Source organism: Sus scrofa, chromosome 7 (assembly GCF_000003025.6).
Source record: "Sus scrofa isolate TJ Tabasco breed Duroc chromosome 7, Sscrofa11.1, whole genome shotgun sequence".
NCBI lineage: Eukaryota > Metazoa > Chordata > Mammalia > Artiodactyla > Suidae > Sus > Sus scrofa.
In genome coordinates this window covers 77,561,369-77,580,795 of record NC_010449.5, presented here as the reverse complement: position 1 = coordinate 77,580,795, position 19,427 = coordinate 77,561,369, and the positions used below count along the sequence as shown (strand labels likewise).

At 43.5% G+C, this 19,427-nt stretch overlaps 2 protein-coding genes and 1 pseudogene across 2 annotated transcripts in view; all 3 read right to left on the bottom strand.

The window, feature by feature from the left end:
* Positions 1–19,427, bottom strand: part of SALL2 (spalt like transcription factor 2) — a 101,024-nt gene that overhangs the window by 72,585 nt on the left and 9,012 nt on the right. The gene's annotated exons all lie outside the window — the stretch shown is intronic.
* On the bottom strand, positions 4,206–5,546 carry LOC100518203 (olfactory receptor 10G2-like). Its single transcript, XM_003128587.4, has one exon. The coding sequence runs from the start codon at positions 5,523–5,525 to the stop codon at positions 4,566–4,568; it is 960 nt and encodes a 319-aa protein (XP_003128635.2). The 5' UTR covers positions 5,526–5,546; the 3' UTR covers positions 4,206–4,565.
* On the bottom strand, positions 8,180–13,914 carry LOC100518023 (annotated as a pseudogene).

Sequence of the window (19,427 nt, the reverse complement as noted above, 5' to 3'; positions counted from 1 at the left end):
GATCGTTAACCCACTGAGCAAGGGCAGGGACCGAACCCGCAACCTCATGGTTTCTAGTCGGATTTGTTAACCACTGCGCCACAACGGGAACTCCCAGGTATCTTTTTAAATGAGGCAAAGGGCACAGGCTTGACTGCAATTCAGAAGATGTTTTGCTTAATTCCAATCCCAAATTATATGCCTACTTCTAGTCAATCATGTCTCAAATGGCCATGAAGAAAGCTTTTAAAAAATTGACTATTTTTGAAAATCAATTCAAAGCACAATCTTTTAAATTTACAAAAATCATCTCAAGGAAGTTCCCGTCATGCCTCAGTGGTAATGAACCTAACTAGTATCCATGAGGACGCAGGTTCGCTCCCTAGCCTTACTCAGTGGGTTAAGGCTCCAGCATTGCCATGAGTTGTGATGTAGGTCACAGACGTGGCTCAGATCCCGTGTTGCCATGGCTATTGGTGTAGGGCAGCAGCTACAGCTCTGATTCGACCCCTAACTTTCATATGCTTCGGGTGCGGCCCTAAAAACAACAACAACAACAAAATTGTCTCGAATACTTGGAAAATGCATAATCTATTGCCATTTTCTGAATTCTATAATAAGACACGTAAAACTGAAAAAAATCCAAAGAAGAGTAACAATGGAATCAATACATATATATATAAATGAGAAAAATTAGAGTTACTAAGTCGGAGAAATGAGACTAAAAAGTTTTCATTAAAATATAATATCCTTATAAGCAGTGAGTTTAAACTGTCTATTTAAAATAGTCACTGACACAGAAATCAGATTATAGTTTTACTCACACCCATCCTTCAAATTTTGGGGAGAGTACCTGTCTTACAGGTGAGAGAAGGGACCTGGAAAGGACTAAACAGAAAAGAATAAAGACGGAAGCAGCAGAGAACTCCAGGATGCTCTTACCTTCTCTGGTTGGCACTGGATCTAGGCAGGGAATGAACCTCCGAAAAAGGGTAGCTTTGGAGAAAGATGTAGTCAATGGAAGGCTTGGGGAGACAGTGTCATCCTGACATAAAAAGGCTAAATGGTAGCTGCATAGTTAGACTTAGCAGAGTAGTAAGTAAAATTTCTGTGAGAGAAGAAAGAGAAATATATTGGATAATGAAAGAAGCAAAGACATTGAGAGATAAAGTGGCTTGGACAGAGAAATGCTTTGCACAGTGTTTGGATCCAACATTTACCTATCTGAAACTTACTCTGTGATCACCTATATTTGGGAATATCTTCTTTTTTCAGTACTTCCCCACAGCAGTGATCAAGTCCTGTAAGTGGCATTTAACTCTGGAAAATTGGCTAGGACAAGGGCAGTTGCTGTTTGGGGGAGAGAGAGTAACCTTGTGTCAGCCTTCACAGAAAGTCCTTTCTCAGTCTGGGAGAAGAGATATCAATCTGTTCTTAAGAGAGATTTCAATGGTTTTGAATCCCAAAGGGTTAGCCGTGGTTATTGTGAAGAGCTTATGGCAGAAGACCTAATTAAGCAATTCTGGCTGGAACAAGATAAAGGACCAAACTACTGAAATTTGCTTTATTATTTGCCTGTTTATGTATAGACATCCTCACCCAGTTTCCTTTTGAACTGAAGGAGGGTCTGTTGCTTCCACTGAAGGTAACTGCTAAAGTTAGTCTCTTGTGTTCCTGTTACATCCTTTATTTTCCCCAGAGTCATTACAGTGTGTGAGACTTTTAGCTTGGGGAGTATTTGTAATAGCACCCCTGTGATAAGATAAAACCAACATCCACATTTTGCTTCCTGAGAAACTCTCTTAGTATCTAGCTTTTTCTAATTTTGTAACATCAGGTGGGGCAAAGGCAATAGGGCTTAACAGATGATTTCACATTATGTTTTCTCTTCTCTTCCAAAAACAAATTTGGAAGAAAAAGGAAGGAAAAACGACTCTGGTTGTTACTAATCAAAAGTGTTTTCATATTGGTACATTCACATTGTATGAAACATATTTTTTAATTACTAAGATGCTAAGATAAGAACCACAGACTAGGAGAAACACAGAATCTCAGGGTTAGAAGGACATGAGAAGTTATTCAATCCAACCGTCATCTATAACACTTTGCATGATCCCTGGGCAGTGATTTTTTTCTAAACTTTTAAATATGACTGACATACCACTTTACATTAGTTTCAGGTGTACAACATAGTAATTCAATTTTTATATACATTTCAAGGCGCTCAACACGTTAAATTCTAGTTACCATCTGTCACCATTTAAAGTTATTACTTTATTGACTATATTCCCTGTTCTGTATATTACATCCTATGACTTATTTTTTATTTAAAAAAAGGTTTTTTTTTTTTGCTTTTTAGGGCCACATCCACCACATATGGAGGTTCCCAGGCTAGGGGTGGAATCGGAGTTACAGCGGCTGGTCTACACCACAGCCACAGCAACATGGGATCTGAGCTGTGTCTGTGACCTACACCACAGCTCACGGCAACACTGGATCCCCAACCCACTGAGCGAGGCTAGGGATCGAACCCGCATCCTCATGGACCCTAGTTGGGTTCATTGAGCCATGGTGGGAACTCCCCAATGACTTCTTTTTATAACTGGTAGCTCATGCCTCTTAATTTCCTTTAACTATTTAGCCCATTCTCCCACTCCATCCTCTCTGGCAACCGCTATTTTGTTCTTTGTATCTATGACTATTTCTGTTCTGTTCTTTCAGTTTCTACACATAAGCGAAATCACAAACACCAATGAAACAGTCTTTCTGTTCTCTAAGAACTCTGATCTAAACTATAACACATGCCAGCCTATGCTAAGAGCTATTATAAAAGTCAAAGGGCTATGGGAATACAGGGAAGAGGATAAAGATTCTGACTAGGAGCATTAGAGAAAACTTCTTGTAGGAATAAGGATTTTTTTTCCCCCTGGGCCTTGAAGGAAGCATAAAACATCAGTTTACCAATGTGGAGAAGGAAAAAGTGTATTTCTGACACAGAATAAGTAAAAGCTCAGAACAAGAAAGCACAATCATCCCTGGTATCTGTAGAGGATTGGTTCCAGGAGTCCCCGCCCTCCCCATACCCAAACCCACTGATGCTCAAGACCCTTATAAAAAAATGGCTTGGAGTTCCTGTTGTGGCGCAGTGGAAACAAATCTGACTAGGAAGTATGAGGTTGCGGGTTCAATCCCTGGTGTCGCTCAGTGGGTTAAGGATCTAGCATTGCTTTGAGCTGTGGTGTGGGTGGCAGATGTGGCTCAGATCTGGCATTGCTGTGGCTGTGGTGTAGGCCTGGCAGCTGTAACTCCGATTGGACCCCTAGCCTGGGAATCGCCACGCTGCGGGTGCAACCCTAAAAAACAAAACACAAACAACAACAACAAAAAAAAAGGCTTTATACTGTGAATACGATGGCCTCCACATCCTTAGGTTTTGTGCCCGCAGATTCCAGCTATGGATATGGAGGGCTAACTGTATAGAGAATGCTTAAGGAGTAGCAGGCAAATGAGGGGCTAGGAGAGAAGAAGGAAGTAGAGAGATCTTGGGAGATGAGGTATTTAGGATCAGATTGTGGGGGACTTTGAATTCCAAGAGAAGAGGTCCAGTTTTATCTATATGCGGTGGAAACCCAGTGATATTCACAAGGAGAGGAATGATATATTTAGTTTTACATTTTAGAAAGAAAACTCTGGAAGTGGTGTGGATGTGGATGGGAATGACAAGGAGACCACTTAGGAAGCCAGAGAGATATTCTGGAAGCTGAGCAAACAGAATATGGTGAATTATTGCATGAGGGAGGATGAGGGGCTGGAAGGAAATGGTCCACACAGAGTCACACCAACTGCTTGGGAGAATAGATTTGCCTGAATGTGAGCAAAACAATCCTGAATGGGAGTTCCTGTCATGGCTCAGTGTAAATCAATCTAGCATCCATGAGGACACAGGTTTGATTCCTATCCTTGCTAGTGGGCTAAAGATCCAGTGTTGCCGCGAGCTGAGGTATAGGTTGCAGACGTGGCTTGGATCCTGTGTTGCTGTGGCTGTGGCATAGGCTGACACCTACAGCTCTGATTTGACTCCTTGCCTGGGAACCTCCATGTGCCTCAGGTGCAGTCCTAAAAAGCAAAACAAAACAAAACACAAAAAACAAAACCCAAACACAAAAAACCCCCACACAAAACAAACCTGAACAAGCAAAAAAAAAAAAAAAAAAAAAATCCACGAAACAAACAAAAACAATCCTGAATGCTTAGAGGCTTGGGAAATTAGGAGTAAAGCAAGTTGATGAAGGGTAAAGGGCAGCCTTATGCTGGGTTTACCCAAATTTGCCTTGAGTAATCCCTCCTCCTATACAGAGCATTTACTCCTGATATTCAACCTTTGTGTAGAATGTGTTTTCACCCACAAATGTGTAAAAGAGTGATGGATGATTTGTTGAGGTTAAATATAGCTCTAGAAGCTTCTTCCTAGTAGAATTACACTCTATTCGGATTAAAGCAAATCTATTTTTGAAACATTTACCACATTCAGCAAGAGCTGGAAAGAGTGGTAGCAATGATAATGCAGGTAGTCCCTGAGCCTATAGCTATTTATTATTTTCACCCCCACCCCCTCTACCTGCTGCTATTCTCCCAAGAGCAGACTTCACTTCCTGGTTCCTCAGTGTATAGATGAGGGGGTTCAGTAACGGAGTGACAACGGTGTAAAACACAGCCACTGCCCCATCCAGGGGACTCTTGGAGCCTGCCCGAAGATAGATGAAAATACAGGGGACATAGTAGACTGTGACCACGGTTAGGTGGGAGCCACAGGTGGAGAAGGCCCGGCGCCGCCCATCAGCAGTGCGAATCCGCAGGATGGCATGGACTATGTTGGCATAGGAGAGCAGAATTAACAGGAAGCAACTGGCTGCCACAACCCCAATGTCCACAAAGGTCACAAGCTCATTGACACTGGTGTCTGCACAGGCCAGTCTCAATACTGCAGGGATGTCACAGAAAAAATAATCCACCTGGTTGGGCCCACAGTAGGGCAGTCGGAAGGTCAGGGTGGCCTCGATAGACCCATGGATGGAGCCGGCCACCCACGCTCCCGCCACAAGGAATGTGCATAACCTCCCATTCATGAGCATGGGGTAGCGCAGGGGCTGGCATATGGCCAGGTACCTGTCATAGGCCATCAAGGTGTAGAGGAAGCACTGAGTGCTGCCCAGGAAATGAAAGAAATACAGTTGAGCCACACAGCCACCAAATGGGATTGCCTTGCTGGCAGGTGTAAAATTCAAAATTAACCGGGGAACGATGACGGAGGAGAGCCACATGTCCAGGAATGAGAGGACGCCCAGAAGCATGTACATGGGGCGAGCATGGAGCTTTGGGTCAGCCCGCACGGTGAGCAAAATGAGCAGATTCCCCAGCTGAGTCAGGATGTAGATGGTGAAGAAGACCAGGAAGAGGAGGGTCCTGAGACTTGGGGGGTGAGATAAGCCCAGGAGAATGAAATCTGTCACCACAGTGTCCAGGGATGTGTTTCTGGTCTTTCCCATGTCTCTCTGTAGTCTGCTAAGATGCCTAAAGTCAAACAAGGGAAATAACAACACAGGGAGATGGTGAGAGAATGCTTTTGTCTGATGACCAGAGCCTAGGAAGTAAGCAGAGCACTTTCTTGTTAGTTTCTACGTGTCCTGAAATTCTCCTTCAATGGGAAACACTAAGTACAAGGGTTGGAAGTCAAGGCACAGAGCTGTGTTTGAATAATGGTGTTAGTAGCACATATAATGAGTCTCTGCCTAAAGGGGGACAACAGAGAACTGGATTCTGGCAGCATGGAGCAGTGTGTAAAGATGACTGCACGATTACCTTCTCTACTGTTCGTTTCTGACTTACTGTCAAAATATCTCTTACCATGATCTATAACAACCTTTGAGATCTGACCCTTGTGTATTTCTACAGTCTTTTTCCCGTTAGTTCCCTCAGAGCACCGCATCCTCCTTCCTTCTGAACCTACTCTTTCTTGAGTATATGGATTCATCTTAACATAACCTCATTCTACAGGATTCACTTTGGCTATCACCTCCTGCAGGAAGAGTTTTTCTCCCTTGTTAGACAATCTTTTGGAAGATAAAAGTTTGTATTATAAAAGATGATTGTAACGTGGTATGGTGAGAACTATTTGCTTAAATGTTCAGTGGTTTCTTCCACTAGATTATAAGCTCCTTCAGAGCAAAAACGAAATTTATTTTGTTCTTCCATTGTACCTGCAACACCTGCTCCAGTGTTTAGCAACAATAAGTTAATTAGTGAATATTTATTGGCTGATTGACTGGCTGAACGGATGTTGCCAATTCTGGTTAGTCCTAGTTTCTGTTTCCCTGTGTGATCATATCTCTCCTGCTTTACGTCACACAGTCAGGAGTGTAGGATAAGGGCTTTATCTCACCCTTCAGCAATGTGAGTCTATTCCTGGTGTAAACGAAGTCAAAGTCATCATCCACACTTGCTATTTTCCATAGGATGTTATTTAAATTTATTGATTGGTCAAAACATTTTACTGGTTTGATGATTTGTAGTATAGATTTTACTATTATATGTTAGACCTTCCTTTACTTTTTTTTTTTTTTTTTTTTTTTGGTCTTTTGTCTTTTTAGGGCCGTACCCACGGTGTATGGAGGTTTCCAGGCTAAGGATCAAATTGGAGCTCTAGCTGCTGCCCTACACCACAGCCACAGCAATGCTATATCTGAGCCACATCTGCAACCTACACCACAGCCCACAGCAATGCTGGATTCTTAACCCACTGAGCGAGGCCAGGGATCAAACCTGTGTCCTCAAGGGTACTAGTGGGGTTTGTTAACCACGAGCCACAACAGGAATTCTAGTTAGACCTTTAGTATGCTGTTATTTTAAGATTGTATTTGCCTTCAAAAAAATGAGAGTCTCGGAGTTCCCGTCGTGGCACAGTTGTTAACGAATCTGACTAGGAACCATGAGGTTGCAGGTTCGATCCCTGCCCTTGCTCAGTGGGTTGGGGATCTGGCTTTGCCGTGAGCTGTGGTGTAGGTTGCAGACATGGCTCGGATCCTGCGTTGCTGTGCCTCTGGCATAGGCTGGTGGCTACAGCTCCGATGAGACCCCTAGCCTGGGAACCTCCATATGCCGTGGGAGCGGCCCAAGAAATGCCAAAAAAAAAAAAGACAAAAAAAAAAAAAAGTCTCAAAAACCCTTTAAAGGTATTAAACTTCTGAGCCAGATGTTATTTTAAAATTCCCCTTGATGAATGGTTTATTCAAAAAAAATTTTTCCTTATACATTTTAATGTATTTTTGTATCTATTGCTTTAAATAAAACATCCTATAACTCTAACTGTAAACCAATAAGAAGTTAATTATACGGAGGTGTGAACATTGACAGATCTGACCACTGGAATACCATTAAAAATATTCTTATCAACACCAATTTTCAAACCTATTTTTTATTTTTAGGTCCGCACCTGTGGCATATGGAAGTTTCCAGGCTAGGGGGTGAATCAGAGCTGTAGTTGCCAGCCTACACCACAGCCACAGCAATGCCAGATCTGAATCACATCTGTGATCTACACCACAGCTCTCAGCAACACCAGATCATCAAACCCACTGAAAGAGGGCAGAGATCGAACTCGCATCCTGGATACTAGGGTTTTTAACCCCCTGGACCACAACTGGAATCCCAAACTTATTTTTCTTGGCTGTACCTATGGCATGTGGAAGTTCCTGGGCCAGGGATCAAACCTGTGCCATAGTAGCAACCTGAGCCACTGCAGTTGTAACCCAGGATCCTTAACCCACTGAGCCATAGGGGAATTCCTAAGCCTATTTTATCTTATTATTTTAAAAGAATGAATAGAGTAATATTCAGTATCAATCATATTGAATGTATCTTGTATGGAAATATTGATTATAAACTTTGGTCACAAAAAGAAAAATACATAAGCTTTCTATTACCTGATTTTTGGAAGGAGGAATACCTTAATTTCTTTTGGGGTGGATGGGTAGTACTTTCTTTGGCCAGAAGAGAAAGAGATGGCAAAACTTGAGATAGTGTTTATGATGCCAATTATGAAAGCTTATTTTCTATTAGTTATGAAAATAAAATTTTCATAAATCAATTCATATTTGGATTATATTAAAAAGGCAATTATTTTAAGACCATTTATAATAAATGTTTATGAATAATAAAAATCTTCCCCGGTTGCTCTTTCTTTGCCAATCTGACTTTTTTCCTGGCTGAGGTGCACATGTCCGGGTGCACTTTGCAAGGGGTCTGCCAGGAGAAGGTTGGAAGCTGTACCTCCTCTTATCTGGCCCTGGGCATCCTGGCCAGCAATATGGGCACTGGGTGAGTGCAGTGGATGGGTCTGAGGGAGAGGCTCCTTTTCCAGGCAGAGGCAGCCGAAGATGGTGGTTTTGAACTGGAGTGGTGTGCTGGGGTTGCAGAGGAAGGCAGAGTGGGGAAGAGGTGAATTCCAGAAGGTGGAATCCCTGGAGGGGCAGGGAGTGTGTTTGTAGAAGGACAGAGCTGCTCTAAGAGAGAGCAGTGTTAGAAAAGAGAACAGTCTTTTCTTTTCTAGAGGAAAAGAGCCACTAGAAAAAACCAAAAGTAGGAGTTCCTGTTGTGGCTCAGTGGGTTAAGAACCTGACTAGTATTCTTAAGGATGCAGGTTTGATCCTTGGCCTTGCTCAGTGGGTTAAGGATCTGGCATTGCCATGAGCAGTGATGTAGATCACAGAAGTGGTTTGGATCCTGTGTTGCTGTGGCTGTGGTGTAGGCTGGCAGCTGCAGCTCCAATTTGACCCCTAGCCTGGGAACTTCCAAATGCTGCATGTGCGGCCCTAGAAAATAAAAATAAAAAAACGAAAGTAGAAAACGAATGGAATGATCCCTTTTCACTGATCTGTGATTTTTTTAAATTATAGGGCTGGCGAATCTTCTGAAGCTATGGAGTCTCAGGCTATTTAAATTGAGGAGTGAAACAAATTTAGATTCATCAATTAAAAAAACATTTTAAGCATCCAAAACTTAGCTAATTTGATACATATTCCAAAATTTCCCCTTTTAAATAGTATTTAGTAATAGTATTTGGCAAGGACATCTTATAAAGTACTCATAATCTTAATATCAAAAGTATGTGATTAAAGAAAATAAGAAGCTGGTGATATCATTGACTGAATCAACATTTTAAATAGCAAATAATTATATGTGGGGGCTTTGGCCTTGGCATTCAAGGGAAAGGCTCCTAGGGATGGAATGTAAGAGGGAGGCATCGAGAAAGCAAGCTGAGAGAGGAACGAGACCCTTTCACTGTCGAGTCAGCTAGGAAGTTGTAAGGTGGACTGTTGGCTGGGCTCCCCTTCACCAGGAGGCTCATTCACCTTGAGCCTCTTTCATTTTGTGAAGAATCAAATTATCTCAGAGGTTTGACCTCTTTCTGGCATGTCTACACTGAGCTGGGGTGTTGTATAGGGTACCTTGTTTTGGGGCCATCCCTGCCCAGAGCTGATGTGAGTCACTAGCGCTGAGGGATGGGGAAGGACCCAGCACTGTGTTGTTTATCCTTGCTTGTCCTTAGGACCAGACTCCCACCATAGCCCTTCAGGCTATTTATTAGGTAACACGAGCAGCGAGACACAGCAAGGACAGTGAAGAGAGTTTGAGTATGGTGGGGAGGCAGAATCCATATTTTATTGCTCTGATTATCCTGTCAAGGTCTTTGCCCTGTAAGTTAAAAAAAAATCTTGCTTAAGAAAAGGTACTTGAGGAGTTCCCGCCATGGTGTAGTGGTTAACGAATCTGACTAGGAACCATGAGGTTGCAGGTTCGGTTCCTGCCCTTGCTCAGTGGGTTAACGATCCGGTGTTGCCATGAGCTGTGGTGTAGGTTGCAGACGTGGCTTGGATTCAGCGTTGCTGTGGCTCCAGCATAGGCTGGTGGCTGCAGCTCCGATTCGACCCCTGGCCTGGGAACCTCCATATGCCGTGGGAGCGGCCCAAGAAATAGCAAAAAGACAAAAAAAAAAAAAAAAAAAAAAAAAAAAAGAAAAGGTACTTGAAATGGAAGACTTTCAAACTTTAAGTTGCCTAAGTATGCTCATCTCTGGGAAAAGAAGGGTTAAGGAACCCATTTTGTGTTTGATCTGTAATGCTCAATCCGATGCACCATGTATATTGCTTTATTACTTTCTCAAAAAGAGAAAATAAAAGATAACTCTTTTCTCAGTCGAGGAAAGTTCTCAAATCTGGAGAGAGGTTCATTTAATTCAGAAGTAATACGATTAACTTACTAACTCTGTGAGGAGAGGGTGAAGTAAGAATGATGGGGAAAGAGACAGAATAAGTACAGTTTTGGACAAAGTTACTGAATCTTTTAAAGTCTCTACATCTTGGTTCCTAGTGTGAATTGACCTGGCTTTAGGAATTCTTCCCTTCTTGAACTTACATGGACACAGAAGCAAAATCTTGGAGAAGGCTGGCGCATCTCAGGTAGACTGGCCCAGCAGGTGAGGAAAGTGTCCTTCAGAGTGTCACCTGGGCTCGTGGTGAGGGGTTACTGGATCTCTGCTTTGGAATGGAATTAACATCTTCCAGGAGATTGACATACTGACTATTTTGATAATCTGTGATACTTCCAGCCATTGGAGGCTCTTTACAGATTGTGACTTCTCTACTTTAGCCTCTTGGTTTTACTTGGTTACACAGTTAGCTGAATCTCCTCTGAATGAGTTATTTTTGGCAAAACACTGTCAAGAGAGTTGTTGCCGACTATTTGTGTCTTGGGAGTTCCACCCTGAAACCTTTCCCCCGTGAGGACTGCATTCCCCTGATCCTCATTATTTTTTGTTTTGACAGCAAGCAGGAATCATTTCTACATATCTAGAAAGTGAGCTGTGGAGAACAAGGTGATCTCTTGAGTGACAGATATAATCTCTAATTTCTGTGATTCTTTTCTTTTAAATGTCAGATCGCACATTTACCCACAGTATACTCAGAAATGCATTAAAATGTACTTTTCAATAATTGAGGTACTCTTCATTGTATGTCCCCACCTCTCTGGATACTGATGGAAGAATCCCCTAATTTTAGGTTCATTGAATGAATTTCCTTACCTCCACTTTAAAGTCTTAGATGACTCCAATGTATTTAAGGCAGTGGAAAAAGAAAATGATTTCAAATTGTTGGAGTGTTCTTTGATATTTTTGGATGATCTGGTAGGTGACTTGGACCCTACAGTTGAGATGGTCCCATCTGGAATTGCAAGGTGACTTGCCTCTCTGAAGTGATTTAGAACTAGTTGTGTGATGGAGCTGGTTATTACTGGCCTAGAATAACTTACTGCTAAATTTTCAAAAATTTTATTTACTCTTTGTTAAACTTGCAATTAAATAAATCATATAAAAATGTACAAATATGTTGAAGTTCCCTGGTAGCTCAGGATATGGCAATTATCACTGCTGTGGCTTGGGTCACTGCTATGGTGTGGGTTCAGTTTCTGGCCTGGGAACTTCTGCATGCAGTGCATGTGGCCCAAAAATGTAGTAATATTAAAAACATCACTTTTCTAATTATTTTAAAATTTATTTTATTATTTTCAGGGCTGCATTCACCGCATATGGAAGTTCCCAGGCTAGGGAACTAGTCAAAGCTGCAGCAGCTGAGCTACACCATAGCCATAGCAATGCCGGATCCTTAATGCACTGAGTGGGGCCATGGATCAAACCCTTGTTCTCATGGATACTAGTAGGGTTTGTTTTCACTGAGCCTCAATGGTAACTTCTACTTTCTTTTTTTTTTTTGGCTTTTTGCTATTTCTTTGGATCGCTCCCGCGGCATATGGAGGTTCCCAGGCTAGGGGTCGAATCGGAGCTGGAGCCCCTGGCCTACGCCAGAGCCACGGCAACGCGGGATCCGAGCCACGTCTGCAACCTACACCACAGCTCACGGCAGTGCCGGATCGTTAACCCACTGAGCAAGGGCAGGGACCGAACCCGCAACCTCATGGTTTCTAGTCGGATTCGTTAACCACTGCGCCACGACGGGAACTCCCAGTAACTTCTACTTTCTAATTTTTTTTTTTTTTTTACTAAGTTTTACTAGTATCTATGAACTGATTCACATTTATCATATCTTTATTATGGAAATACTATATAAGGGTGTGTTAGCATTACCAACTTCTTTAAGCAAAGATGTCATGTTGGAGTTTGAAATTAACCATGGCGGGAGTATTTAGTCCATGGAAATTTGCAAACAACACAAATGAGGGCTTTTATTTTCCCCCTTTCTACTTTCTTTTTTTCTTTCTTATGGTTGCACCTGTGACACATGGAAGATCCTGGGCTAGGGGTCGAATCAGAGCTGCAGCTGTTGGCCTACTCCACAGTCATGGCAATGCCAGATCTGAGCCACACCTGCAACCTATACCACAGCTCATGGCAACACCAGATCCTTTAACCTACTGAGTGAGGCCAGGGATTGAACCCGAATCCTCAGGGATACTAGTGGGGTTCTCAACCTGCTGAGCCAGAAAAGGAACTCCCTTCCTATTTTTTTAGAGCCAGGTTTTAAACATTTACCAGCACACTACTAGCTGGAATCCATAGTTTCTGTCCTTGGCCTCTGGTCTGGAAGTCACTTCATGCTGTGATGACTGTTTTGCAGCCTTGCGCTTCTGCTCTGTAATTCCAACAATTACCTTCCTGGAAAAACATACAGGCACATCCAATTTCCTTATTCACCACTTTCAAGCACTGGAAAACCAGGTTCACCTATTTATATTTCCTTGTTTTTACTCTTGGAACCATCCCAAAAGTTGATGAAAATACAGGGGACATCGTAGAATGTGACTACAGTTAAGTGGGAGCCACAGGTGGAGAAGGCCCAGCACTGCCCATCAGCAGTGGGTATCTGTAGGATGGCATGGACCATGCTGGCATAGGAGAGCAGAATTAACAGGAAGCAACTGGCTGCCATGACCCCAATGTCCACAAAGGTCACAAGCTCATTGACACTGGTGTCTGCACAGGCCAGTCTCAATACTGCAGGGATGTCACAGATAAAGTAATCCACCTGGTTGGGCCACAGTAGGGCAGTCGGAAGGTCAGGGTGGCCTCGATAGACCCATGGATGGAGCCGGCCACCCACGCTCCCGCCACAAGGAATGTGCATAACCTCCCATTCATGAGCATGGGGTAGCGCAGGGGCTGGCATATGGCCAGGTACCTGTCATAGGCCATCAAGGTGTAGAGGAAGCACTGAGTGCTGCCCAGGAAATGAAAGAAATACAGTTGAGCCACACAGCCACCAAATGGGATTGCCTTGCTGATGGGAGTGAAGTGGAGAAGAATTCGAGGAATGATGACGGAAGAGAGCAACATGTCCAGCATGGAGCTTTGGGTCAGCCCACATGGTAAGCAAAATGAGCAGACTTCCCAGCTGAGTCATGATGTAGATGGTGAAGAAGACCAGGAAGAGGAGGGTCCTGAGACAGGGTGGGGGGCCTGGGGGAATAAGCCCAAGAGAATGAAGTCTGTCACCATAGTGTCCAGGGACATGTTTCTAGTCTTTCATGTCTTTCTATAGTCTGCTAAGATGAATGATGAAGTCAGACAAGGGAAATATAACACAGAGAGGTGGTGAGAGAATGCTTTTGTCTGATGACCAAAGTCTAGGAGGTAAACAGAAGACCTCTATACTTCACCAAGAAAGCATTTTTCTTCAATCATCTGGTTTTTCTTGCAAGAACTTTTTAGCACACAAAAATCTCACAAGCACTGGGACCCAGGGGAAAAAAAGTAATTGGATAGGAGCCTGGGCCAAACCTAACTGCTAGACTTGCAGAGCTTCTTGGAGGGGCAGGGGGTGGCTGCAGCTCATGCTGGGGACTCAAAAACTCACTGGTAGAAGCCATTCTTGGGAACTTCCTACTGTATGGATGCTGGTGTCAGGAAGCACCAGAGTGGGATCCTTCCTTAAGTTCATTTGCACCAATACCTGCCCCTGGCCAATGGTCTATTGGTGGCAGAGCTGGGATGCCTCAGGCCAAGCAACAAATTGGGTAGATACAGTCCAACCCATCAGCAGACAGATTGTCTAAAGACTCTTGGCCCACAACTGCTCTAAACAAGTCTCTAGATATAGACATGCCCACCAGATGGCCTAGGACACATCTCCACCCACCTGTGCATAGGTACCAGCTCCAGAATTCCCTGGCCCCCACTCTGCCTTCCAGAAAGCCTACTTTAGCCTCTGGACCAGGCTTACCCACCAGAGGGCAGACACCAGGCACAAGAAAACCACGTTTCCATAGCTAGCAGACTCAGCCTGCCCACATTGGGATAGATTCTGCCCTGAGATTGGCTAGGCCTTGGCTCAGCCCACTAACAGGCCAAAAAAAAAAAAAAAAAAAAAAAGATTCAGGACAATGAAGACACTACACCCAAGTGTGTAACAACTTCCCCCACCCCTGCCTCAGTGACCTGACAGCACTGCTGGGATCATTGAGCACTGCAACCAGACTTTAGGACCCAGTTCTCCCTGCATTAACTTCAGGGCATGGATTTACCCACCAGAGGGTGGGCAATAGCCTCAGAAATTTCTGACACTGGCCACCCATCAGTGAGCCAGTATAAACCCTGGCTCCACCTGGGATTCTGTAGACAGCTACTTTGTGACCTGGTCTCACGAAACAGCACCTAACACTGTCTTCACAAAGGAGGACGTCACAACCAACCATACTGGGAGCCAGCCAAGACTACCAGACTACCTACATAGTTTGGCACAAGAGAAGGACCCATGTAGTCTTCATAGGGGGAAACTCTAGAGCATATAACATTGGTCACAAGAGGGCAGCGAACTGCTGGAATGCATAGGACGTCTCCTAAAAAAAGTCCACTTCTCCAACATCAGGAAAGATAACCAACGTACTTGATACAAGAAAAAAAAAAAAGAAATAAAGAAAATAGCAACTTAGACAAAATGAGGTGAAATAGCAATATGTTCCAGACAAAGGAATAGGACAAAACCCTAGAAGAACAATGGAGTTAAGTGGAGGTAAGGAATATACCCCAAAAAGGGGTTCATGTTAATGGTCATAAAGATGACCAGAAAACCTGGGAGAAGAATGGATGGACAGAGTGGGTTAGAGGTTTTTTTTTTGTTCGTTTTGGTCTTTTTAAGGCCATACCCATGGCATATTGAAGTTCCTAGGCTAGGGTTGCACTGGAGCCATAGCTGCCAGCCACAGCCACAGCAACGCCAGATCAGAGCTATGTCTGTGACCTATACTGCAGCTCATGGCAATGCTGGATCCTTAACCCACTGAGCAAAGCCAGGGACTGAACCCACATCCTCATGGATACTAGTCAGGTTTGTTACTGCTGAGCCAGAATGGGAACTCCCTAGAGGTTTTTAAGAGACTATAAAAATAACAACCAGAGATGAAGAATATAATAACTGAAATGAAAAATATACTAGAAGGAATCAAGAGCAGGACAAATGACACAGAGGAATGGATTAGTAAGCTAAAGGGCAGAATATTGGAAATCATTGATGTCGAACATAAAAAAGAAAAAAAGAATGAAAAGAAAGGACAGTTTAAGAGACTTGTGGGACAACATCAGGCATATTAATACTTGAATTATAGGGGACCTAGAAGGAGAAGAGAAAAAGGACCTGAGAAAATTCTTCATGACATAATAGTTGAAAGTTTTCCTGAGAATGAAACAGATATTCACATCCAGGAGGTGTAGAGAGTCCCACATTGGATTAACCCAACAAGGAACACACCAAGATATAATTAAAATGATAAAAAGTAAAGAAAAAGAGAATATTAAAAGCAAAAAAGGAAAAGCAATCAATAACATAGAAAGGATTTCCCATAAGGCTATCGGCTGACTTTTCAGAGAAACCTTACAGGCCAGAAAAGAGTGTCACCATATATTCAAAGGGATGAAAAGGAAAAACCTATACCCAAGAAAACTCTACCCAGGAAGGTTTTGGTTCAGATTTGATGGAGAAATCAAAAACCTTACAGACAAGCAAAAGCTAAAAGAGTTCAGCACCACCAAAGTAGCTTTACAACAAAGGATAAAGAAACACCTCTAGGCAAAAAAGAAAAGGCCATATCTAGAAACAAGAAAATTTCAAAATGAAAAAGATCAACTGTAAAGGCAAACATACAGTAAAGGTGGGAAGTCCTACAGACACAAACTACTAGGGAAGTTAAAAGATAAAAGTAGTAAAAATCACCTATATCCACAATAAGCAATTAGAAGATACACTAAAAAAAAAAAAAAAGAAGATACACTAAACAAAGGACACAGAGGAATTGATGTAAGATATGACATCAAAAACAATCACAAGGGGAGGAGAGTATAAATGCAGCATTTAAAAAATGCATTTGAGGAGAGGACAAGATGGCAGAGGAGTAGGGGGACACGCTCACCCTCTCCCACAAACACAACAAAAAAAGCACATCTACAGAATAAATGACTCGCACAGAACAGCAACCAATCGCTGGCAGAGGAACCTAAACTCCAATAACGGCAAGAAGTTCGTGACATTATTGGGCAGAACGGGAGAAAAGAGGAGAGTGAGAGAAGGTGAATCCTAGCGGGATGGGTGCTCCTGAAAGGGAACTGTGGAGGAGAAAGGGATCCCACACCCTGGAAAGTCACCTACAAGGGGGAAAGATCAAATGAACTGGAGGAATCTTCAGATGCAGAGAAGAGTGTAGCAGTAAGTTGGAGTACGGAAAAGCCGATCAAGAACCCAACGGACCATCTGAACTACGGGCACAGTCACCAAAAATTGAGACTCCTGGGTGGGGGCTGGGCACCGAGACCTCGCCTCCGAAGGTTAGTCCCTGAGAAAGGGCCTGGGGACGCCTGGGAGGGGGCTGGGCACCGAGACCTCCGCTCCAGAGGTTAGTCCGAGCGCGACAATGGGCTGCGGGGGCGGGGCAGAGCGGAAACTACTTGGGAAGTCTAGCAACCATTTAACGGGGCAGAGACTGCCTGGGAGACTAGAAAACAAAGCTGTCGCAGAGAAAGGGAGCAATATTCTAGGGGTGGGGAAGTGGAAAGCCTCATCAGAGGGAACCTGGGAGAAGAGCCTGGTCTGCGCCCATGCTGGGGAGGGGAGAGAAGAAGGGGTGGGTCCCCATAGAATACTCCCCATGCCACAGCAAGCTTACAGGCCCGCTAGCTAGCTGAAAGCTGTGCTTCCCAGTGCATCCCCTCCCCCCACTCCCACCACCCGCTATGCTCTCGCCAAACCTGGGGCTGCCTGTCATCCAGGAGGGCTGGCCTCAACAATTATCTGAAGCCTACCACTGCAGGGGCTGTCCCTGCACAGGCCTTCTTGCCCTTTGGAGGGGCTACACTTCCACAGAGCAGCACCAAACACCACCAGCCCCCGAGAAAAGGCCTGCAGCCCAGAAAAGCTAGAACAAGCCTAGCCAGGTCGTGAATAGATCTGCCTAATTCTCGGACGGTTTTTCTGAGTCAGGCTGCCCCGGGGAGGAGCCTCTTGGGTTTCCAACGGCCCTGCTACCCACCCAAGCCCCCAGGGGGTGCCCCACTCCCGCGGAATAGCTGCTCAGCACCACCAGCCCCCTGGAGGAGCCCCTGCAGCCCAGAAAAGCTGCAACAAGCTCGGCCAGACTGTGAAAAGATCTGCCTACAGTCTCAGGCCATCCTTCTGAGTTGGGCTGCCCTAGGGAAGAGCCTCTTAGGTTCTCAGTGACCCAGATAGCTGCTCCAGCCGCCAGGGGATGCTGCACTCCTGAGGAACAGCTGCTCAACACCGCCAACCCCCTGCAAGAACCCCACAGCCTAAAAACACCAGAGCAAGCTCTGCATGACCAAGTGAAATCTGCTACCATCGTGGTGTGGACCTCCCAGTCCTGTCTGCCCTCAGGAAGTCCTCCTTTGCTTCAAAGAAACACTGTTAGCTCCATCAACACTCCAGAAAAGCCACACTGCCTCAAAAAAGATGGACCAACAACGCCAGCCCTCAGGAAATATTCCACGGCAGTGACAAGGCAAACACTGCCCGATAACGGAGAGTACAACTCCCTCAGGAGAAAGAAAACAACAAGCAAGATGAAGAAGCTGAGAAACCACCCCAGTCAAACCAACAGGAGAACTCACCTAAAACAGTCAGCAGTGAAACAGATCTCTGCAGTCAGACAGACCTGGAGTTCAAAAGAGAAATAGTGAAAATACTGAAGGAATTAAGAGAAGATATGAACAGTAATGCAGATACCCTCAGAAAGGAACTAGAAAATATAAGGAGGATCCAAGAAAAACTAGAACATTCATTTGCAGAGATGCAAACTGAACTAAGGGCAGTAAAAACCAGAATGAATAATGCAGAAGAACGAATCAGTGATATGGAAGATAGAATAATGGAAATCACTCAATCCGGTCAACAGACAGAAAACCGAATCAAAAAACTGGAAAGCAATATAAGAGACCTATGGGATAATATAAAGCAGGCCAATCTACACATAATAGGAATTCCAGAAGGAGTAGAGAAATATAAGGGGATGGAAAATATATTTGAAGAAATTATTGCTGGAAACTTCCCAAATCTAAAGGATACTGGGTTCAAGATACAAGAAGCACAGAGGGCCCCAAACAAACTGAACCCAAACAGACCCACACCAAGACACATCATAATAAAAATGGCAAAAGTTAGTGACAAAGAGAGGATCCTAAAGGCAGCAAGAGAAAAACAGAATGTTACCTACAAGGGAACCCCCATAAGAATATCAGCTGATTTCTCTACAGAAACACTACAGGCCAGGAGGGAATGGCAAGAGATATTTAAAGTGCTCAAAGGAAAAAATATGCAACCTAGAATACTCTATCCAGCAGGAATATCATTTAAAATAGAAGGGGAAATAAAAATTTTTTCCAACAAACAAAAACTTAAAGAATACAGCAACACAAAACCCAGGTTAAAGGAAATATTGAAAGGGCTTCTCTAAACCAAAAAGAAAGGAAGGAAAGGGAAGAAAAAAGAAAAGAAAAAAAAAAAAAAAAGAAGAAGAAGAGGAAGAACTAGGACTGAGGAAACCGCAATCAGAGAGCAGTCACTCAAATAAGCCAGCATACAGATTTAATCATGAACATGCTTCAAACAAAATAAAATTAAAAAGAAAAAAATAAAAAAGAGTCATCAAAACCATAAAATGTGGGCAAGGGATGTTAGGAAGTAAATAACCCTTTTTGTTTGTTTGTTTGTATGTTTCTCTTCTTAATTTTAATATAGTAATGAAGTGTTTGAACTTATAGGACCACCAGGCTAAAACACACAATTATGGGAAGGGGTTAGCATATTTAAAAAACAGGGCAACCACAAGCCAAAATCAAATATTGCATTTGCAAAAAATGAAAAAAAAAATACACTCAAGCA